Source organism: Varanus komodoensis, unplaced genomic scaffold (assembly GCF_004798865.1).
Source record: "Varanus komodoensis strain SLA01 unplaced genomic scaffold, ASM479886v1 scaffold42, whole genome shotgun sequence".
NCBI classification, from domain to species: domain Eukaryota; kingdom Metazoa; phylum Chordata; class Lepidosauria; order Squamata; family Varanidae; genus Varanus; species Varanus komodoensis.
The window spans coordinates 5391643-5416320 of NW_025335972.1; the positions used below are offsets into that span (position 1 = coordinate 5391643).

At 45.5% G+C, this 24678-nt stretch overlaps 1 protein-coding gene across 1 annotated transcript in view; it reads left to right on the plus strand.

Moving 5' to 3' along the window:
• Positions 1-445: 445 nt before the first annotated feature.
• The window catches only part of MAST1 (microtubule associated serine/threonine kinase 1), a 61437-nt gene continuing 37204 nt past the window's right edge, over positions 446-24678 (plus strand). Inside the window, exons 1-4 of the mRNA XM_044443552.1 lie at positions 446-531; positions 15061-15149; positions 16233-16308; positions 24326-24404. Coding sequence (XP_044299487.1) covers positions 446-531; positions 15061-15149; positions 16233-16308; positions 24326-24404 — 330 coding nt within the window. The remainder of the gene's footprint in view (positions 532-15060; positions 15150-16232; positions 16309-24325; positions 24405-24678) is intronic.

A 24678-nucleotide genomic window follows, 5' to 3' on the forward strand; every position in this document is an offset into this window, starting at 1 on the left:
CCCAAAGGAGCGTGGGTGTACCCAGAGAAGGAAGAAAACAGATGTACCCTTTACACAAAGCTGCATGTATTTGTGCGCAGTCCGCCTGTAAATGCATGAAATACTGCACCTGCCTGCTCCCACATACGCAGGTATGAGTACGCAGCAGATGTGCACACTTGCTGTGTGCCCACACAATCCGCACTCAAAGGCAGAGCAGAGACACTCTCAGCGTGCACTCGTGCACACACTGGCATGCGTACAGCACCGCCCCCTCACGCCTCCCCCTCCTCTGCCTGCCCTTCCCCTCTCTTCCCCCTCCACGCCAGTTCTCCTTTCTTCTTCCGAAGGGAAGGCTCGGCACAGACCTCCCCCTCCACTCTTTGCTCCAGTGGGGGCCGAGAAGGTGTTTCAGCAGCAGCAGCCCCGATCCCACCCCGGCTCGCCACCATGACCCCCCAGGGGGATGATGTCTGAGTCCCTGTGGACAGCGCTCTCCAATTTCTCTATGCCCGATTTCCTTGACAGCAGCATGTTTCGTCGCACAAAAAGGTACAGCGCAGGGAAGCCTTCAGCCTCCATCCCTCCGGCTCCTCTCCTCCATTGCTCAGTAGCCCCTCCCCACTCTCTCCTCGACTTCCATTCCTCCATCTCTACTTCCTCCTCCATCACTTCATCCCTTGTGCCTCCTCCATCTCTCCCCCCCCCCGCCCTTTTCTGGCTGGCTCCCGCTCATCTTCCTCCCTCCTCCTCTGTCTCCTGCATCCCTCGCTCCCCCTTCCCCTGCACCACTTTGCTGCCTCCTTCCCAGGGTGTGGGCTGAGGGACAGGGCAGCCTGTGATTTGTGCCTGTGGGGGGGGGAGGCAGGGTGTGATCGCCCCCTCCCTCCCCTCCCCCCCTCCCCTGATCAAGGCTAGGCTCCAGCGAGGTGGCTCCTGGGGGTGGGGTTGCAGTGGCTGGCAGGATTGTGGCGCAGTTGGGGGAGGGGGAAAGGTTCGCGAAGGGGAAGGTGCCATGGCAACTGCCAGGAATGGGAATGTACATGGATGGGCAGTGCTGCCTAAGGAGCTGGGATGTGTCCGTTCCTCTGGCTGGGTGACTCTCCAATTTAAGCTCTCAAGAGGGTCACTTGGTGGTTGACCAGCTTGTGGCAGTGGGGCAGGCAGGCAGATGCACTGAGAACATGGGAGGGAAGTGGGGAGAGCAGGAAGCAAATGGGGATGAATGGGAGGGAGCTGAGCCTTCGCGGTGGGAAGATGCAGCCAGAAGCATGGGGATGCGTGATCATCTGGTCTCCAGAAGGATAGGGATGATGACGACGACGACGACGACGACGACGACGATCATTACTAGTAATACTAGCAGTATTGCTGCTCAAAGCGGTCACCTAGGGATGTGAGCTCATATTTGGTAAAGAAAAGCAGTGATAAGCGCTTTCCAACAGTCCCCTCCATTTCCATTATGCCTGAATATGTTACGGTCTCCTTTGTATTTTCTTTCTTAGCCTGCTGGGATTTGTTTTTATATCTGCGTATCAAAGAGAGATTAAGGGACATGTTTAGAGTCTGTCAGGAGGGGTTGTGCCAGAGCCAGCAGTTAAATTTAGTTCTCTCTGCAGTGTTGGCATACCAGAAATCATATCTTTTCCCCCCACCCTGATCCCCAACCGCAGGACCCCCAAGACTGGCTCAGGCTCAGTACTGCGAATTAGCTGTGCACCTCTCTATTTGTGGACCACACGTCTAGGTCTGTTCACTTGCATATTGGTATTTGGAAGGAGGCGCTTGAGAGTGGTATTTCAGTGGAAGGATGAGATAGGTGTACAGGGGAATTAAGGAGCCCTGCACGCCAAGGAGAGGAAATGTGTGTCCAGCAGAGACGTGAAACCTATAGGTGTGCGTGCTGTCATTGTGTGTCAGGATGTCTAGTTCCCCATATGGTGTACTGCATTGGGGTACAACTCCCAGCACCGCCCAGCCAGCATGGCCAGGTGGGACAGACTGAGAGTTGTAACCTAACACACCAGGATGTGGGGCGGGGGAAGACTAGGGTAGGAAACTCAGAGAAGCAGCCAGGTTGCTGATGATCATTCTTTGCACAGAATTCCAGCACTGGAAGCACTTTTAACATGTGCAAGTTTACAGTGAATTCTCCCTGAACACAGAAATCCTGGAAGACTTGGGCAGTATCACTAGGCAAAGAAGGGAACCTATGTTGACCTGCAGGGGATGGAATCCAAAAGACATCTTCTGCCCTATTGCTCCACCTATAGGTTAAAGGTGTTCTCAAGCTAACAGAAATACTGTTACTGAAGAATATTTCCCTGCTTGCAAGTTGACTGAAGCTGTAATTTGTTTCCTTGCATAAGGAACTCTGGGCAGTATATTTGACGACTGTATCATTCTGTTCTGCCACAGCTTCATGAGGCAGGTGAGGCTGAGTCCGTGACTGGCTGCCCAAGATCATCCAGGTGCCTTCAAAGCTGAGCAAGGATCCGAGTGTTTTCAGGGGTTCAGATGCTGTGAAACGTTCCCAGAGACCCTGTCCCCCTGCTCTTCTGAATGCTTGATGTGGTTTTGCAATATGTTTCGGAAAGGATCTGTTCCTCATGCTCAAGACAAGGAAAGGAGCTGAAATGCAGACTAGCTTAGGTGTGATGAGGGCAGCCCCACAGGTGGCTCATGAGATTGCTACATTCACAACAGTGGAGAGTGTAAGGCAGAAGAGGATGCATGGGAAGGTGCAGGAGAAGGGAAGCTCTTCCCTACCCATCTCTCTAAGCTTTCCTGTCCCAGGTACTTTTCTCCCAGCTCAGTTCTGATAAGGAGTGTGAGCCTAGACCTGGAAGAAAAGTGCCTGACCTGAGGTTGTTCTGGACCCAAGCCAGGGAAGGGGCGGGTTTTGGTTCCCCTCACTCACAGCCCTTCTAATGTTAGAAGTACTTTCTACCACCATCTCCCCGTTTACAGATGCACGAAAAGGCAAGTTGCTGCTCCTTGTGTTACCTAGTGTGGCCCCGTCACTGGGTCAAAATTAGACTGTTACGCTGTTCCCACCCCAGTGTCTCAGCTGGCTGTAAAGCAACTCAAGGCCTTCACCCCAAAGAAGGAGTCTGCCCATGACCTTGCTAGAAACCTTATGTGGTAGTGTTGAGATTGCTGATATTAAGGGAAAATGTTGTTCTTTTTTCTTTCTGAACTCTTGTTTTAAGCCAGTATGCACTCACAAAACATCCATACAGTTGGACTTTTATCTCAGAGACCTTAGTAGAAGTCTGCCTCTGTCATGGACTCCTAGTTGGCCTTTGGAAAGTTATCAGAAGACATTTTAAAGTGTTACAGAAATATTGAGTGTTAATTGTAGAACATAAACTAGTTTTATGTCCAGATATGTACAGGGAAAACATCTGCTAAAGAACAGGGAATGTGCCTTGTTATGCTTTCAGTTAAGCTATTTTTTAAAATTTTAATACATTTCCCTCCCTTTTGGATAACTTCTAATGAGAGGCTCTCTTAAACAAAGGAGTTTTCAAAGAGCACTTAAATGTGTTTAAGTGCTGACAGTGAGGAACAGGCCACCTGATACTCCTGCGAGAGTTTGAAAGTCTGGGTGCCATTGCAGAAAAGGTCCTGGTTTTGGTGTTTGCTATAAGGATAAGGATTGTTCAAGCAATCCTAGGCTGACTGTATCAAGAATAAGGACTTTTACAGATGAAGAACTCAGCTCCATGCTGGGTTCTACGGCAAAATGTAGTATAGAGTTAATTTGTTGACTTGCTTGTAGAGTTCATTCATTTCCTCCTGGCAGAGTATGGAGGTGGGTGGGGAAATGGGTGTGAAATTACGTAAATAAATAGTTTTGGTGGCAGTATTTGGATACCCATTATTTTTATTGCTAACTCTGGAGGTGTGGGGGGGGGAGGGGAGGGATTGATGGATTTTACTCTTGCAACTGGGCATAGTGTTGATACTTCTTGACTTCTATATATGACATGTACTATCTGTAAAAGTCTGAAAATTAATCTTTCATTAACTTTGTCTTATGGAGGGGGATGGCTTTCAGGAAGCATAGAATACAATGCAGGTTGGTTTCCCCCTTAAGACTTACAAACCACTCTGATGAATTTAGTCACGCTGGTTGAACAGTGGATTTGTTTCCACTTAATCTGTTAATGCTAAATGGGTGTCCATGTATGTGTATGTGAGAAAGAGAAAGATTCTCATTTGTCTTAACAATTGTAAACATGCAGCTGAGGCATGGTGTTAATTCTGAATGAACTAATGCGAAGGACAAGGCTGTGATTAAGCCCTGCTTAGGAGCTACTCGCTCTGGAAAAAGGACCAAGGGTAGGCTGAGATGATGGATCTCTTTTAGTTCAGTTTTGGAGAAATAGGTTGGGGACTTATTCATATTTTAGCTTAAAGCTCTTCTTGCCAGTAACTAAGCATTAGAAGAGGCTTTTCAGCATTTAAGAGTTGGGGGAAAACACGCAAAAACCAGGAAAGCACAAAACAGTTGGTCAAGGGAAGGGGTGGGGTGACTGCAGAACCCCAGAGAGCTGGATTGAGGTGTCAAGCTGGCTGGATTTGGCATGCAGGTCTGAGGGCCAACACTCCTCTCCTGTGCTTTGGCCACAGGGGAGAAGACAGCTATCCTGGTGCTGCACTGCCCGCACAAGTCTGAGCCCTCAAGGTTTGGGCTAACAAGCAGTGTCCTTCCTCCTGAACTTATGGGGCCTTCCTGCTTCAAACACCTGGATCCATTATCCAATGAACACAGCACTGGATGGTGTCTTTCATATGTGGAGGAGCTGCACATCCAAAGCTCTGATGAGCCTTCTGTGTTGCCCCGACAGAATCAGTTGTGAGTCGTAGATTGATGGAAATCAAACAGTGATTCACTCATGTGTGCATCAGGCTGTAAACAGTGGTGATAGTTATGTCAGGAATCCTCTCAGCTTGCCCGCCTAGTCTCTGTTCTATCAAAGAGAGGGGTGGGTGTATGCTTACAGATATCGCAGACGATCAGCAGTGATAGACAGAGGCTCATCGCTTTGAATGCTGCACAAGCAGAAGAAGACAAACTCCCCCACAGGTTGTAAGGTATCATCAGGGAGGGTTGGGAGGGTTGTACGCATTTTGTGCAGGAGTGCTTTTGGGTTTTGTTTTACATGAGGAAGTATTTTTAAAATGCAGTCCTCCACTCCCAGTCGGAAGTGGTCCCCAGCTTATTCTGACATTAGCTGGAGACTGCTGAAGCCACTGCAGCTCCTTCCCATGTATCAAGCTGACCTCAGGAGATGTGGGTCAGAAAGGAAATGTCCATGCTAGGGATGTTTCCCATCCCATTATTTCCACTGCCTGAAACTGCACAGGAATCTGGTGCAGACCTGCATACCCTATGAATTAGCACTTCCCAGAATGTTTCTAATGGAAAACAATTAAAGATGAAAGTTCATATCCCCAAAATCTCAGTTTCCATAGCACTTTTTTTTAATATAATGGCACTAAATGTGACCAGCTGCACATGAGACTAAAACCTGCATGCAGGAAGGTGCTGTGCCTAAAATCCTCTGATATGATCTGGTGAGGTTGATGGTACTTGTGAGGTGTGGGAAGCAGTCACATTGCTAATGTAAATTGAAGGGGCCCACAATCTGGAATTCTGACATCTCAGTCACCTGCCTGTTTCTGCATGACTTACAGAATGGGCTGAAGAACTATAACTAGCCACAACATCTCTGGGTTAAGGAGGAGGGTGTCCTTCATTGATGACACCTCTTAAATGAAGAACTGAAACCTGGCAGTGTTTCGTATTTTAAACATTAGAGGCGTGTGCCTTCCCCAGCCAATGCCTGTCTGTATTGCTTGCTATTATGAAAATTAAAGCAGGGAGGAGAATCCATGTGCAATGTGGTGAAAGATTCGGTATTCAGAAATTTCCAGGGGGGGCAGTGCCACTGCACAGAGAAAGCAAGACACTGCCAGAGCACGCACATGCTTTCAGAATGGTGCCCCAGCAGCCTCTGATAGAGAAACCACAAAGCCGCATCACCAGGGGCATTGGGTGACATCTCTTGGACTGTGTAGTGCTGGCTAGTCTGCTCAGTGTCTTGCTGGACTAGCCCAAGCACCTAATGCCTATTAGAACTTCCTGAAGAAAAATTACTAATTACCATGTAATAATGGCAACAATCTAGTACTGTATGTGATTTCATACGTCTTTCTCTTGTGTTGTTCTCACACAGTGGTTGTGTTTTACCCAGGGGACAGTGGGATGAGATCATCAAGCTTTCCCTGGTAGATTTAATTGCACGAGTAAATATGGCAGTTGTACTGGTGCTTTTGATCAGCACTTAGCAAGCTAGCCCATGTTCTTTGTAAATCACAGCTCTTGATCAAACAAGTACAGCATCCACATCTTTTGCTGTGTCTAGAGCAGTGCTGTAGGCATCCCTTGGTTCATACTGGCAACTTCACAAGGCCCCCCAACCCTGTTCTACTCCATGTTCTCATGAATGCCTGGTTAAATTGATGTTTTTGCTGTCCACACCCCACTTTTTCCTTCTACAACTTGTGTACATACCCTCTCAAATCCTAATCTGACAAGGGGAAAGTGAATAAAAGTCAATTTTGTACAAGCTGCTATTTGGGTGAGACGTAGCAGCCAGATGGATCATGGGGACCAGATGTCCTAAGCGTGTGACAGAAATGCTGATCTGATTGCACTGGCTGAATGCACATGGCCAAGCCCAGTTCAAAGTGCCAGACTTAACCGGTAGAGCTTACTCAGCTCAGGACCACAGAACCTGATGGAGCACCTTTCCTAGCACAGACCCACCTGTACTCCAAGATCAGTACCTGAGAGCCTACTCTGGGGGAGGCTTGGAGGATTGAGGCAGAGGGTCTTCTCAGGGTGGCCTCCAGTTCAGTGTTCTCCCTAGTGAGGTCTGTCTGGCACCAACATAGACTGGGAATGCTCAGCAGGTCAATAAACAACAGTAACAGTCAATTGCCAGAACTACCTTGGAAAGACCAGAAAGGGACTTCTTGCTGCTTTTGCCAAGCAAGTTGCTGGACATGGGTCTTTGCCCCCAGTGAGATCAGCTGTCTGGATTTGGATACTGCAGCCACCCACCCACTATGGTAACTCTTTGCAACAGACCCTGAGCTCTCATTGCAGTCAGTTTGAAAAAAAAACCCTCTGCATTGGGTTGGCGTGACACCACCACTGATCAGTATAGCTATAATCAAACTAATCACCAAGGACTGCTTTAGGGTTACTTTTTACCATGGTAGTTGGTTTTTTCATCTGACTGTGAATGAACAATCCCACCAGAGATAAAGACCCACAGCCAGCAATTCTTCAGCTAGCCCTGGCCACTGCCAGAGTCAACTGCCCCACAACTTCCCAAGCAGCACTTGACCACAAGCAATGCTGGCTGTTTTCAGCTCCCCATAGCTTATTTATTTATTTATTCAATTTATATCCTGCCTTTTTCCTACAAAGACTCAAGGCAGCTTACATCATTCTCTTCCTCCATCTTATCCCCACAACAACCCTGTGAGGTAGGTTGGGCTGAGAGTCTGTGACTGGCCCAAAGTCACCCATTTGGCTCCATGGCTGAGCGGGGACTCGAACCCAGATCGCCTGAGTCCCAGTCCCATGCTCTTAACCACTACACCGCACTGGCTCTCATTTTTGTCCTTTCAGAAATGTTGGTTCTAGAGATTAGCTTGATAAATGGCTTTCCTGATCTCCATTTGGGTAGTTGCAAGGAGCTCCTTCAAATGGATAGCTACAAGGAGCAGTTGTGGCACTTTGGAGGGGCTTGCCATGGCTGGCCACTATTCTTTAATTATTATTTTTACTCCCAGCCTTGAGTTTGCAAGAGCTGAGCAAGCCTGTCAAGGACAGGACCTATGGAGAGCACTCATTCGCAGGCTGCCATAAGTCAGAGATGGCTTGATGGCACATAACAGCAGCAGCACAAGCTGGGAGCACGTCAAGCCTCAGCTGGAGCCCCATGGAAGGGCTCCCTCCTGCCTGGGGACAGCAGGTACTTTCCCTGCAAAGTTCTAGCAGATGTTTGAAAACCTTCCCCTCAAGCTTTCTCTTGACAGTTTGGAGAAGCTGGTTGGTTAAGCAAATCCAAGCTGTGAGGGACCTTTGGCTGAAAAGAGAGTGTTTTGAGGATTGTCCTCCTTCTCAGCAAGATCCTGAACTTCACGGGTTCCCCTTTTAGTGCCCATGGAGGATCCAGTTGGCAATTCCTTGAATCCGCTAGGAGTTGGTGAAAGCTTAACAGTGTATACACCCCTTTAAAGGTAAAATGAATTGACAGTTCACTGACAGTCTCTTGAAAATGGGGGTTTTAAATAGGACTTGGCTGGATTTGTACTGCAAAATATCTCTCTGGAATACTGTGTCCAGTTCTGGGCACCATGAGTTGAGAAAGGTGCACAAAAATTAGGAAGAGTCCAGAGGAAGGCAACCAAAATTATCCAGGGAAACACTGGTCTGTGAGGAGAGACTGAGAGAAGTGGGCATGTTCAGCCTTAAGAAGAGAAGATTGAGTGGGGACATGATGTCCCTCTATAAGTACCTCAAAGGCTGCCACAAAGAGGAAGGTCAAGATCTCTTCTTGCTGATGCCAGAGTGTAGGGCATGGAATAATCAATTCAAATTGCAATAACAACATTGGGGGTTGGACCTGATGGCCTTCATGGCCCCTTTCAACTCTACTATTCTATGAACCCAGATTCAGGCTGGACATCAGGAAAAGCTTCCTCACTGTCAGACCAATGTGACAATGAAACCATATGCCTAGAGAGGTGATGGGCTCTCCCACACTAAAAGGTACAGGTTTCCCCATGACATTAAAGTCCAGTCATGTCTGACTCGTGGGGCGGTGCTCATCTCTATTTCCTAGCCGAGGGAGCCAGCGTTTGTCCACAGTTTCCGTGGTCATGTGGCCAGCAGGTCTAAACATTGAGGTGCACGGAATGCTGGAGATGTTCAAAAGGAAACTAGACAGCCATCTGAGTGGGACGGTGAAAACTGGTGTCCTGCAACAGCAGGGGGTTGGACCCAATGACCTTCTTGGCCCCTTCCAACTCTACTATTCTCTGATTTTTATGTTCTGGTACAAATCCTCAAGATTTGGACAAAGCAGCTGCAGTGAGCCAAAAACAGATCATTTATGGCAGGAAGGGAGTGGGAGCTCATCTCATTTTCTCTCATAATGTACCCTGGGAAACCACCAGGGGGTCTGTGGGGGAAAGGGGGGGTCAAGCACCCACGATGAGCCTGTTTGTCTTTTGAGCCCATGGTGGGTACTTCATGGAACAACCAACCCATCTGTCAGATCGCCATTGTCATTTTTCAGGACTTTCCTCTACTCCCAATCCTTTAACACCATATGATGGGACATTTTATCTTTTACCAGGTATTATTAATTGTTTTGAACTTGTTTTTATATTGTTTTAAATTCTTGAATATTAGAAGTTTTATAGTGATGGCTTGTACAATTGTAAGGTGGTTAATAAGCTGCAGGAGCTTGTTAACCTCCCTGTGCATCCTTCACGGGTTAGCAGAAATATTCTTGGTAGCGTGGCTTGTTATGCCATGTGAACCTGGCCAGGGTGGCTTGTTGTGGATGAGAAGCCACACAGAACCCATGGGTTGTTATAGGGTTCTCAGGGAGCTTCTTAAGGCAGCAATTCACCCTGGTTAGGTTTATATATCCTGGCAAGCCATGCTGTGGAGGGTAATTACGCTAATCTGCTCTCCACTATGCTACTTGGCAAGTGCAGTGAGGAAAATAATTATAATCACTCACTGCAGTCATGTAAACCAGGCCATTGTTTTATCATGCTGTGAACTATCAAGAGAGCTTTGGCTATTGGGCAGTAAAGAAATATCAGAAGGTGCCAAATCCTGCTCAGTGGCAGAGCTGTGCAGAGAGCTCGCAGTTGCCACAACCAGCCCACTCAGTTCATGGCTGTGAAAATGTCCCATGCCTTCATAACAACAAACACCACCACCACCACCACTGCAGCCAAACAATTTTGTACCAAGGTGGAATTGGAAACAGAACTAATGATATGTAAAATTGTTACAACAATTCACAGAGATTGGTAACATAAACTCATGACAACATGAATGTCCTGGCATTTGTAAGTTAATTACCGTATTTTTCGCTCTATAAGACGTACCTGACCATAAGACGCACCTAGTTTTTAGAGGAGGAAAACAAGAAAAAAATATTCTGAATCAAATGGTTTACTAAACTATTTAATAAACTATAACAGAATACAGTAATACCGTATTTCAACCTTGTAAAGTGAACAGCAGTCAACAGTGGCATTAAGAACCATCATCACTGTCATTAACAAAAGAGAGACTTTAAAGTTTGAGTACTCTTCTAGTTTTCGTTGAACCCATAGAACTCATCATCACTAGAGTCAGAATTTATGAAGCTCTGTTGCTCACAATCACTGACATCACTTTCTTAGTAGTGGAATTATTGAAGGAATCCACAATCTACACCAGTTATACAAGAGCTGCTGCAGACAGACGTGGGGCTGGCAGCGTGCCGGCGGTGGTCTTCTGGGCGGTGCGGCGGTGGGAGCAGGCCTTCCCGGGTGGTGGGGGTGAGCAGTCCATCTCTCCGTGCGGCCGGCGGGTTAAAGCCCGCGGCTCCTCCTCCTCCGCACCTCTCTCCCTGAGCGGCACAGCTCTCACCTGTGCCGGAGGGGGTGGGCAGAGCAGGGCGCTCCGAGCACGTGCCGGCCAGGTGGTGCCACGTGGTGCAGGCAGGCTGGCAGCGTCCCGGGCGTCGGGCACACACACATTCGCTCCGTAAGACGCACAGACATTTCCCCTTCTGAGGGGGAAAAAAGTGCGTCTTATAGAGCAAAAAATACGGTAAGCACTGCGGTGGGATAAAAATCCATGGCCATATATCTTCCCACTTAGTGTAGCACGTAAAGTGGACTGTGTGGACCATGAAAGCATATCCTTAATGAATTTGTCAGACTTTAAGATGCTGCAAGATGTCGCATTGTTCACTGCAACAGGAAAATAGGTGGTAGTTCAGTCTGCTCGTAACGGAGTTCCCCTGAGGCAGTTTCCCCGGAGGGTTATTGTGGCCCGGCTGCCATTTTTAGTGTTTGGGTGCAGTAGCAGGGAGCTGCAGCTTGCCATTACACAGAAACCCAGTAGATGTGAGTTTTTGGAGTGGGTGACGAGCTATCCACAAGCTTTAAACAACCTGTTGAATTCCCAGTACCTCCTCAAGCACCCCAGCAACCCACCCTCACCGGTTTGCATTTACAAAAAGCCATGGTGGCAGCAGCTTGGATAACCAGTCTGGGGCCCATGGGCATCACCTCCCAACTCCACAACAGGCAGTGGGTTCTAGATGGTTTCTTAGCCTAGCCTACTCTCACTGGGTTCAGATGACAAGAGAATCATGCCCAGCAAGGGTAACCGTGCATGCAGGGTGGTTAACAAACTACAGTAGCTTGGTGACCAACCTGTAATCTTGCAAACCTGGTCAAAAGTTCTTGTTCTGAGCCGTGTTCCAATGTTCTGAAACGGAATGGGGAAAGTGGAAGAGGGAAAGAAGCGCTCCAGGCCCATCCCTCTCCATTGCTGCATCAACTCATGGGGCAGGATAGCCTGAAGAAGAGAGCCTCCTGGGTCCATGGTGACTCTCTTTGCACACCAGGATGCTGAAGAACCAGGCTGATCCTGTGGGGCTCTCCCCAAGTTGCCATTCCTGTTGAGCACAGCACAGGTTGGTAATTTCAGTTGGCACACTTGCAAGTTCTACCTGCCTGGTTAAGGTGGATCATTTGGCTTGCCTGCCACCACTGATTCTGTCTCCATTTGCTCAGACCAGGGGCATATAACCAGGAAAATGATTCTGGCTGAGGCACCTCTCCTGCTCTTTGAGGCCATCCAAGTTCTCACATGCCAGCCTTTAATTATTGTATTTTGCTGTGCACCATAAGGACTACCAGTAAGTTGAAGTAGGTAGGCCAGCTGCCTCCAGGACAGAATGTTTAGATTTTACAATACGGGATTTACTACAAGAGGCAGACAGTGGGGGAAGCATAATAGCTCAGTCAGTGGTGGAAAAGCACAACAGCTATGCTATGCTATGCTATGGGTCCCTGATCTTGCTATGGCAGGGTGCAATGTTTCTGCCTTCTTTGCCAATAACAAGATCAAGAATGGATTTCCTCACTGCCTCACTGTGATATTGTGCAGAGGATATCCATTTTCACTTCCTCTTTCCTGAACCCCGCCCCTCTCTCTGTGTGTATATAAATTTAGCCTCATGATATACATCTTTGTGACCTTCCTTCAGGAATACTGTAGGGCAGGTGCCGGTTGAAAATTACTGGTAGATGTTGGAGTATCTGCAGTCTGTCAATGAAGGTTTCCATCTTTCAATTGTTTAACGGTAGTGGCAACATAATGGTTGTCCCCCAGCCTTATTTAGGCTGGCAGAATCCCTGATTTGCAGTTACTCAGCTGTAGGTTTGTATTGTATATGCAGATCAGCTCCCCATACTGCTCTTGGAGCATAGTAGGCAACAGAGTCTGTCCTGCCATTTTGCTTCTGGCTTCACTTTCTCTAGTCACTGATTTGCATCTGGCTCTGTATGGGGGAGCCTAAGCTTTTAGTTAAATGCAAAGTAGAGCCCACAACCCTGAAGTCTGCTTATGCCTGCCAGAGAGCCTTGTGCAGCCCATCTGCAACCCCTGTTTATTTGGGTAGATGCTCTATTGCCCTTAATGTTTGTCCTACACACAATCAAACATGGATCTGTGTCAGTTCATTTTCAGGTTTCTTTTCTCCTAATTAAAAAAATAGTGTGGTTCTTGTCTACAAAAGTGTGTGCCATGTAAATTAATTAGTTTTGTAAATTCCAGAAGTTCTTTTTTTGGGGAGGGGGGGGAGTTGGGTTCAAAGATAAGTCAGTACTGATGATCACTTGTTCATTTTGTGGCAGTGTGCAGCTTTTGTATCTAAATCAGGCTGGTATTAAAATCCACCCTGAATCTTATATCCATCATTGACCTGGTTCTCATGACAATCAATTCAACTCAGAGAACTGGTTGAATATATCACTGAAACATGGGGGTTTGTAGAATTGTGGGCTGTCATTACATAGGAACCCTGTACTGTGATTTATCTATTGCTAACCACAATCAGCCCAGAGTTCACAACCTACTAAGTATAGATTCTTTTCCTAGGTTGTTTGTGGTTAACAACCCAGAGTTAAACCATTGTGCAAGATTTCCTTGTAAGGACAACCCACAATTCTGCAACAATCCATGAGCTGACCGGCCATATTTAATCTGTGCTCTAGGCTATCATTGCATGGAAATCAGGCCATTAAAAACAATACTTTATAACAGCTTCTGTGGAAGGCAGAGTTTTGTGTCCACCCAAGGCACATACTGGGAAATTTTTGCAGCTCGGCCTCCCCCAAAGTAGTTCCGTTGGGAGGTTTTGGACTACAGCCTCTTTGGTTTTGACCATTGGTCATGGTTGGCTAGGGCTGATGGGAGAGGCAGTCAGGAGAGCACCAGGTTGCAGAAGGCTGCAGTAGCTCAAGTTCTGGAGTTGGTATTCATGTCTCATCTCTTTAGGGCACATGTGCAAAACCTCCAGTGTGCTGGGTACCTCAGTGTAGTCTGCTCTACCTCTTGAGGTTCCTCCAGAAGGGAAGGTCCTGTCCTCTGTAGAAAACCTCTTGGAGAACATCCCTAGTGTTATCTCTGATCTTAGATCAGTAGGGATGAGGTGGTCCCATGCAGTTAACTCTGTTCATTCTGTGGACACCTTTTGGGGATGAGAGGTGGCAAGGCCCAATGTCCAATTTACCGCATGTCTGTGGAGCTATGGCAGGTATGTGGCTCAGATTTTCTTTATGCCAGGAGAGGACACTGTCCCTCCAGTATGAAGAAGGGAAGAAGAAAAATGGGGGATGGTGTCAGGAGCATATCTGGCTTAAAGAGGGCTAGAGTGGAATGCATTCTGGTCACCCAGGCCAAACCAGTTCTGCACCTCTGCTCTAGCTGGAAGGACTTTGCCCATTGGTGTATGCCTTGAGAGGTGAGCAGCTCAGTTATCTTTTAGTGGTGCCTATAGGGCATTTTAGCTGAAAATTTACTATGGAGGAAAGAGCACTTGGAGAGGCATTGCTTCAAAGGTGATTTGATTGTGAGTGATGCACACCCTGTCAGCTGCAGCAATCAACTTCGGCATGCATCAGGCATCTGCCCAGCATTGTTGGCAGTCTAGGCCCAGGAAGCCCCCAGGCAACTGTGCAACCCGAGGATCTGGCAGCAGCATGAAGCCGGGCAGGCATCCAGCCCTGCGCACTGCCAGGAGCCTGGACCTTTGTGTGTGTATAGGTCAAATCTAGAAAAGTTACTTATTTATGTTAATACATTTGTTCCATCCTGCTACCAAGCATTATTACCACCAGTTCCATATGAATGGCAACTAATTAAACACACAGTGACCTCTTGGTCAGGGGGAAAGGATACAAGCACCTAGTGTCAAAGCAGTGTAAGAGGGCAGCAAGGGCTTTAAATGCCCATCCTTTCTTAGAAATGGTGTGTGGGTGAGAAAGAGGGAGAGAGAGAGAGAAAGAAAGGCTGGGTTCACACTACACAACAAACAACCCTGCATGGTTTCCACAGTGCTTCTTTTTGGCCTGGATGTGCCTGACAGACAATTACCTGGTTTCTATGCTAGTGTGGTTTCCACCATTTGATCAGCACTCTTATCTCAGTCTAGCACAGGTTCATAGTGTACGAGGTGGGCAATATTAATCAGGAGATGACAAAAAGTATCATCCTGCTGCAATTTGGAATAGTCAGCTGAGGTGAATAGGAGGACAACTGACTGGCTGTGTTTCCCAGCTGTTGTCTTTCAAGGAAAATCGCACCATGCACATGAGCTGCCACCAGGTCTGGCATCTGTTCTCTTATGCACACCCTGATTTAGGCCTGTCTTCTTTTCCTCTCCTCCTTTGCTCCCCTTTGTACAGCTGCCGAACCAGTAACAGAAAGAGCCTGATCCTGACAAGCACATCACCGACGCTGCCACGGCCTCACTCTCCACTCCCAGGTCACCTTGGTGAGTTAAACCCTTGACCTGTCTCATCCCTCTTTCCAGAATTACATCCTTGATGGGTCTCATCAACGCTGCATAACATACCCTGCAAAAGGGTCTGATCGCCTTAGGCTGTGTCTTTCTTCCCCTGTCTAGGCATATATGGCCATATTTTCCTATATGGCCTAGCTGCTTGTTAGGCTGGCTTTAAGAACCATATCTTGGACCTAAGTAGTCACTCTCCATATTCAGGACGTAGGATGTGCTTTGTTCATTCTCTTTTAAAACGTCGGGTTGCTTCACATCGCTGCAGCTGGCGAAGACTGGTTGAGCACAGAGGGCTGTTCTGTGGCTCAACACATGCTAGATCTACTTGCCACACTGAGGCCAGGGGAAATCACACCTCTGTACCTGCCCACCTACCTAATATCCATTCTGACAGGTTTGCTATATGTTTAGCAATAAGCATTAAACCACCTCCAAAACACTCCTGTGGTGTTGATTCAAGACTAGTTTTGGCCTTGTGGGGTTATCCATCTTCCACTCAGCCTCTGTATCCGAGCGGTAATTTTCCCACTGATTTCTTTTTTCATCTTTCCATGCTCTCAGACCATCTGTCTTTTATTCCATACATATATTTAGCAGTATGAATGTTGAATCACCTTCTCATCTGTCCTTCTCACTAACTATCCATGCTATTGTCTGTCCATATGCCTGACTCCTCATCTTTTCCTCTGATTAGCTATCTAGCTGGCCATTTGACACTCCATCATCAATCTGCTATTGTCCATCCATCTGTTTGATTGGTTGGTTAGACTCTTTCCCTTCACCTGCTGTATTTGTTTATTCACCCATCTAACATTCTAGTTCTTGGCCTCCTTCTGTCTTATGTTTTCATGTTTAACATGCTTCTTTGTATCTCATCTGATTTCATTGTCTTGTTGTTAGAGTTGCTATGACAACCTTTATCGGTATGGCAGGCTCTCATTAGAATATGCTGGCTCCTTGAGATGGGGTTAAGGATTTGATTGTTCATGGTCTGTTAGCAGTCTCATGAAACGAAGTGCTGATTTCCTTTTGTGTGTTCTTTTCCTGCCCTGAACACAGGTAGCAGCCCTCTTGACAGTCCTCGGAACTTCTCCCCCAATACACCAGCCCACTTTTCCTTCGCTTCCTCCCGCAGGTAAGAGTAGCCCTTTGTTCTTTGAGGCTTGGGCATAAAATCATTTTGTAGAAGCTCCATTGTACATCTGGACTTCTTCACTGACAGTCCATAAGAACATAAGAAGTTCAGTGCTTATGCACACTGTAGGATAACAGTAAGCTGTTTTCACCTTGATCATGGTGCATTCAGTAATAAAATGAAGAAGTGGCAAAAGAAAACAAAGATCTCCGAAGCATCCATGCTAAACAACAACAAAAACAGTACTTTATCATGTATTTTATTTAAATAAACACAGCAGCTTGCACATTCCTTACTTTTATTCTGACAGGCCTGTGGTTAATCAAAGCAGTTGAAGGATCTTCAGTACAGAGCGCCACAGAGACAAATTCCTGAATTCTGTTGTGGATGGTAGTTGCTTATGTTGGTTGCTTATGTAGAAAGAAGTGGTCCTTCCTATTTATTTTTCTCCTTTTTCATTGTGAGTTCCCTATTCTGGGAAGTTGCCTATATAGCTGGCGCTCATGACATTTCAATGTTATTCCAAAGTCACAGGAAGATGGAACCTGTTCTAGTTAAAGAAGACCTCAGGTTTGCCTCTGATAGTTCAGCAAGCAGGCCTGTGGATTTGCCCTCAGCAAGGTGGCAGCATCTACGATCTTGTATTCAAGGCAGGGCCTGGCTTATCTGAAGCACAGCTCAAGAAGGCAGGCCTAGCCTAACAATTCTCATTTGATGAAGTCTCACCATCTTCCCATGCCTAGTTTTGGAGGCAGGATCATCAGAGCAAAGCCCCAGGGCCCACTGTGCCAGAGGAAGAAAACAGTCATCCCCAGTTCTCATATTCTTGTTCCATTGCCTTCCCCAACTTCTCAACTCCTGATCCACTGGGCTCCCTATGCAAGACACTGTCTCTCCTGTATGCTTTCAGGGAGACCTTTAGGGGCCTGGCTGTCATTCTAGTGATCTACCAAGCCATGCTCTCAGTATGCAACATACAAGAACATTTTCTGCAGTTGCTGCTCCCCACTCCCCATCTGTGCTATGCTCTTTTTATAGTCATAATGCCACTTCTCCCTCCTACCTCTTTCTCCATCCCACCAAAGCAAGAATACACACTGTGAAGTTCCATCTTGCTGTCAACAAAGTCCTCAACAACGTATTGACTAAATCCACTCCAGGCTCTTTACCTCTCCATGTTGAGCGATGAACTAAAATGTGCACCTTGTGGCTTTTTATCAGGAACAAGTTAAAAATCACCTTTTGGCACAGTGCTTGCAGAGTTCCTCTTGCTGGTATGTCTGCATAATCACATGCAGCACATCTGTAAGTGGGAAGTACTGAAACAAACCCACTGGGTGGAAATCTGTGGCTGACACAGGCTTCTTAATTCACAAGAGAGCTTCATCTACTGGGCAAATATAAATAATATTAAAAATAGGCTGGTGTATGTTGTTTTCTGAAGAGCCCCTTGGTACTGCACAATTCCTTACAAGGAAATTAATTTGCAGATACCTGGTTCATGTTTTTCAACAAGAAAACACTTGAGTCATATATACTCCACATGTTACACCCCACGTGCTGTTTCATACATGAGGAAACAGCATTTTGCCAAGATAAGGGACCGACCAGGTAGGAAGCTCCTGAAGCCATTGGCCGGACATCCAGGGCATCATGAAGAAAGGACCATACAAAAAGGTCATGCAATAGCTGGGATCAAAGCTTAGGCACCTTTTCAAGGAGAATGGAAGCAAGCTACAGGGATCTAGCTAATATGACAGAAGAGTCAGAAAGGCTAAGGCTAGCTGTTATCCAGGATGCCTTCAAATGAGGCTTTTCTTATGCAATTCCACTACCTCATTAATGGAATTTCCAGAAGGTCCAAAACAGTGTCACCTTCAGTGTGTAGCACTCCCATATTTTCCCATAATGTCTCCTGGTTTTTTTCTTGCTAGGGAAAAAAGAAGAAGATACAGAATAGCTGCAAAATGCCTTTTGAGTGTTAGTGCTGGAAACTCTCCATCTGGAAGCACCCTCAGGCAAAGGCCCAGGGCTGACCTGGATTATTTATAGCTTGCTCAGGTCAGGGTGAACATTAAGCCATCCGGCGGAGGCACCATGTGCGAGGCTGAAGGGGAGGAGTGCTGAGACCTTTCGCCTCTCCTCTGCAGCTCTGAGTGGCTCATTATGTGACACAAGCTGCAGACTGTGGCAGCTTCTAGGCAAGTACTGATTGTGGAGTTTTCCTGGCTCATCCACTCACTCTAGGGGAGGCTCACACAATGTCAGTGTCCCTTTCTTATTCTCCTTTTTTCCTGGTCTGCTCCCATCTTGCCACAGAATGTCTGAACACAGCCCCCACCTTCCATTTGTGCTACTCTTCTATCTTTTAAGGGGTGTGTTGACATAAAAAGGTAAAGGTAAAGATTTCCCCTTGACGTTAAGTCCAGTCATGCCTGACTCTAGGGGGCGGTGCTCATCTCCGTTTCCTGGCCGAGGGAGCCAGCGACTGTCCGCAGACAGTCTCTGTGGTCATGTGGCCGGCATGACTAAACACCAAAGTGCACGGCGCGCTGTTACCTTCCCACCGAAGTGGTGGTGCCTTTTTATCTACTTGCATTTGTGTGCTTTCAAATTGCGAGGTTGGCAGGAGCTGGGACAGAGCAACAGGAACTCACCCCATTGGGCAGATTCGAACCGGTGACCTTTCGATCAACCAGCCCAGCAGCACAGCAGTTTAAACGACTGCGCCACCTGCAGTCCCTTGTTGACATAGGCAGTCCTTAATGAGCCAGGTTAACCTATCAGCTCACCATACATTTACAGCTGTGCAGTGGATCCTGTTTTGACTGCCTTTTAAAAATATCAGTAGCACTAAAACACCTTTGCAGCACTAAATGAAACAAAATCCTACTTAAGCAAAAACGTGTTATACTGCTATGCCTTGGTCATGTTACATATTTACATTTGTATTGATGGGGAAAAAATCATTCATACCATGCTGGTGGCTAGTGGCAGTGTTTAGAAAATATTTCTAGTCATATTTTATTTTTTAATTAGCATGATAGGTGTTAATGCTTTACTTAGACAGTGCTACATTAAAGAAATGATATTATAGCATTGCTTGGTTATAGAGCTCTTATCATGCTAACATTAAAAAGCAGTTTTAAAAAACTTTCCAGTCACTGCCATTAACCATTATATGATATCTTGTTGCTTTAATCTATATTGCATTTCATTGTATTTATTAATCTTGTTCACTGCCTAGTGAGGTTCAGCTATTGGGCAGTATAGAAATTAAATAAACTGCCTTGCCATAATGAGAGGGACTGAGGTGCTGTGTAAGATTACAGAGAAAATGGCCTCTGTAGCAGGAGGCCACACAGCAGGAGGTTTTATGCCTTTTCTCTCTCTAAACTTGCACAAGATTTGAAATTAAAAGGGTTTTTTCCTTAATGCTTAAAGATACATTGCATTATAACAATATAGGGGTATAGCACTATAAACCTTTCATTTAAGTGCTATTTCGCTATAATATTGTACAAATGTAACTGGAAAGGTTTTTTAGGGCTACTTAAAGAGTAAAAGCATAAATAAGCATGTGATAAAATGACATCCACTGCAAAAAGTCAACCTCATGTCTACTAAGCTGTAATGACAGGAATGTGAAGGGCACTGGCATGAATGGAACATATTGGGAATGTAGATGTGCAAAATGCACAATAACCCCTAATAGCATGGAAAGTCAATTATAATTGCGCTGGTAGGTTATGGAGAATCTGTTACAATGATCTATTAGCGCTGGGAGCCATCTGTCTGACTTTCTCTCATGCTCTCCTTATTTCTGAACTCAAGGAAAGAGGAGTGGCTTGGTGAATTCTATTCAGAATCAACAGCTGAATCATAATCGCTGCACTGGTTTACAGTGAAGATTCCTGAAGGGCTTGCATTCTTCCCATCTTTGAGCTGCCTGCACCACTGCAGCTAATCCACTAGTCACTCTTGAAGGCAACATCAGCCCCATATGTGACTCCTGCATTACCTTGTTGCTTCAATTGGGGCCTCCTTTAGCTACAACTTGATATCAGGCCCTCCATAGATCTGGGCATTTTGACAAGAGTGGAATTGATATCCCATCTGAGATAGTCACTGAAAGAGAAAGTGTGCTATGTGTGAACACTGATGATTACTAAGGGAGCAAACATTTGAGTTCCTTGGAGGAAAGGTAGGATATGAATATAGCAAATAAATAAATAAAATTACTTACCACCAAGAAATCATCAAAACTTCCTTCAACATTCAGATTTTTAAGCTGGGTTTTTACTATTTGTTCCTTGGAGTATTTAACAGGGCCAAACTTCAGATGGCTTTAAGTACTGGAAAAAGATCAAACTAGAACTGACTTTGAACTGAGTTTGAAGGTGGAGTCCCTGCTATGACTTTGGAAGGCTTTCCTGAGATCTCAGAGGGGACTGTGCCTTTTCCTGTAGTAGGCTAGATGGTGTCTTCTGGCCATAGGATTATGCTCTTACTCATGTATATTACATTTTATTGCTTCATCTATATAATCTCCGTGATCCTTTTACAATAACTTTGTAATACCAGGCAGGGGAGAGGGAAAATGTAGCTCTGCCAATGTCGTTGAACTGCATCTCCCATAATCCCTAGCTAGCATAGCCAGTAGTGAGGGATGGTGGGAGCATCAGTCATTATCTCCGTATTACAGATGGTGAGCTGGAGCTCAAAGACTGATCATTCATTTTAAGGCCACCTTCATGCCTGAGGTAAGATTTGAACCAGTGACATTTCAGATCTCTACAGGTCTTACACAAGTAGAAACCATTTTGAATGAACAAATACCACAGGAGGAGGAGGTTTTGAAAAATTAATTTGAAGGCTAAATGTGCTTGACAATCCAGTCCCGCAAACTTCCCCAGCTCTGTCGTGTCCCTGAGGTCTCTTTATTCTATAACAACAAAAGTGAGTGGTTGCATATCAAGGAACCCCTTCCTCAGTTATGAAACGTGTGGTTCCTCTCTAGGTCTGTTTTGGGCTTATGGGTGGTATACAAATTAGTTAAATAAATAATAGTTCTGTCTGGTAGGAAACTGAAAGTCCCTGTTCACACTCCTTGTCTCATCTTGCTGGGTTGCTTTGTATACATGAATTAACTCAGGAGTTCTAGGGGAACCGTCTTTCCATCTGACTCTTCCATATCCAGCCCTCTGCCTGAATTGCCAGAGCTAAAAAGAGCGTGCTTTTCATAGCACTTGGTTTTCCTCTTGAATGTTTCTGCACATTACCTGGGATAACCCTTGCTCTTTTGCTGTGCCTGCTGAAGGTACTTTATACATTAGCAGGGTCTGCCGTAGACATTGCATAGCTCAGTTGCTGAATATGTGCATTCTTTCTTTTAATGCTGCTGCTTATTTCTTCCGTTCAGTTACACTGATTTAAATATTTATTTCCCTCTAATCTGAGATCTAGAACTGATTACCAGAACAATCCTACTGGTTTTTGTGCATGTGTGAGGGAGAGAGTGAGAGATTCAAAAGTGCAGGAACTATCTTATCTAAAGTTCTGGATGCACACCAGCCAGCAAAGTAAAATGGCATTTTTCTTTCTTTTTCATGTTATGGGTGTGGGAGAGCGTGAGATTCTGCAAAAGATTAATGGTTTTTCCTGGTGCACACACCAAATGTTTCTGGAATGCTTCTTTTTTTGTATTCTTTTCCATGGCTTTGTAGACATAGCTTGCAAAGTCAGATCTTCCTCTACAAGAGTAGACCTTTCTGTCTGCCCCCAAAGGAGGAGATGAGAAAAATCCTTTTGCCCTGGGATGCTCTCTAGTTTGGAGCATAGGTTTGGAGCCAACATTTCTTTGCCTGTCTCCAAATTAAAACTAAAGTTAATAAGATTAACAGGCGCGAGTCTGCCTGGTGGAGACTGGTGAGCTTGAGATACATTTCCCTACTTAGTAGAAATTCTATATTTCTAAAGTGCCTTTTCCAAGCTGGAAAAATGCAGAGGTCCTGGCAGCAACTGATGAAAATTGCATAACATTATATATGAAGGAATCCATGTCCCTGTTTGTCACACCCAAAAAGGGGACTTACAGTAAAGCTTAAGATGGCTGAGGACTGGACTATGCAATGCAATACATAGGCAATGTTCTGTCTTCTTCAGTATCTCCTTGAGATAATTTCCAGAGGCAGGTCTGCTTGGCTTTAGCGAAGGACCTGCCTTGTCAGAATGTGCATCAATGATTTGTCCTTTTATGGGATGGCTCCAAATACCATAGCCTGGCCAATTTGTAGTGGAAATGCATTCTAACTTTCTTAGAACATGAAGGGTTAATTAATAATTCAAAGTGAGACTAATTGATTGTTATTGAATCCAGAAGACTGATTGCAACAATCAAGTAGCACATGTCAATATGTTTATAGCCCTCTGCAATGCAGCCAGGTCACATAAGCATTGTGCATGTCCCCAGCCCCTTCTTTCCAGTTTGGGTTCCAAGTACACTTATGAAGAAGCTATATAGAAGACTCCTACAATGACTACCCCTGCATTGTGGACTCTTTCATACATAATGTTGCATTTAATGTCCTGGTACAAGTTGTGGACAGGGCTGAGTGTGGTGGTTATATCTTGGTGTATTACACGATTGTTTAAAGCACCTGCCCTGTGAGAAAAGGCTAAAATTGGTGGTGGTGCAATTTGAGTACAGAATAAAAGGCAAGGGGCATGAAGGAGGCTTCTAAAAGCTTGTGCAGTGTGGAAAGATTGGTTGTCTAATGAAATGGATTTGGTGGAGACTACTTTAAGTTAGGGAAGTCACTGTCATCAATATCACCAGGTTAGATGGTGTTTGAAAAGCACCAGGCAACTTCATGGGTGATAAGCCATGCCAACAGCTATTAATCATGATTGATAAATGGGACCTCCTTGTTCAAAAGTTATATAAATTGGCATAGCAAAAGTAATAAACATAGGTGTACCAGCTGCTGAGGACTAACAAAGTTAACAAAGGAAGGCTGGGGCCTCCAGTATACTTCTTGTAGGTACCAGTTTGCCCATGGATGCTTCTCTTGGTGCCAGCTCTACGTCTCTTGGATTTTATTTTTTAAGGCCCTTTAATCTTACTTAAGTTTTTTTTAATTAAAAACCTATCTGGGAAGCTGGCATGCTCCAAAGTGAAGTGCTGCCCTCCAGCACTGTCTTCATTTGAGTTCAAAAGAGTGCTTTTGTGTTTTGGAACTCAGCCCCCCACCTCCTCTTTATTCTTGGGTTCTTGAGGAAGTTGCTTTTTTTAAGTCTCACCAGTTTGCCTTCTGGGAAATGAGTGTTTTATGGCTGGCCATGTCTGTCATGGTAATCACTTTACGAATAGGGAAGACTTCTTACAATTTCTGCTGCTGTCATTACTGGAGGCCTTTACAGGCCCAAACTCTTGTAGCATTGTCTAAAAGCAGTAATCCTAGGATAAATCTCGAGTATTATCATGAAATGTAATTAAATCAATAGATGGCTCTGAAACTAGGTTTAACAGACAAGTTTTCTAATGAAACTCCGAAATGAGCTGTCATGTCTGTGGCACTTGAGTTAGAGGCAAGAGGCTGCACTTGCCATTTTGTACCCTCTTGTGCCTTAGAAATCTGGATCCAGTTATTATGAGCAAGCTGCATTTATTCATTTAATAATATTTATGTATTACTAACATTAAAGGAATCTTTAAGCAATGCACAAAAACAAATATATGTTTATCTTCCTGAAAATATCTGTTGGATATGTTTTCAGTAAATCATTCAGTAAATTTCTGTCATCAGTAAATTAGATGACAGCTTAATTTCTAGTAGTGGGATGATTCCAGAGTGTGTGTGCTACAATACTGAAGGCCTTATCCTGAGCTATGACAAAACAGACCACAAAAATGTTGGGTACCACCAGGAGGCTGTCTCTTGATGAGTGCAACAGCTAAGCAGATTGGGAAGGGATCAGGCACTCTCAAAGTTAATGTTCAACTTGGCAATTTCAGGGCAGATGGACGACGTTGGTCTTTGGCTTCCTTGCCATCATCTGGGTATGGAACCAACACTCCAAGTTCCACTGTATCGGTAAGGGCCTTCTGCTGCTTGGAAGACCTGCAAGGGAGGCAAGGGATGATAAGATATGGGAGCTTTTTATTGAACAGTGGTTCAAAGGCTGCACTAGGCTGGAGTGATTGAAAATAGTCATGTCTGTGCAACTGTTAATGGTCTTATATGAAGAGCAGGCCCCAAATCTTTTGCTTAAGGTAGAATGACAGATGGCACCCTGTCTCAGGTGTAGGGACACCGTACCCAAGGCCAATCAAGTTATAGTGGCACATAAAGCAGAAGATCCCACAAG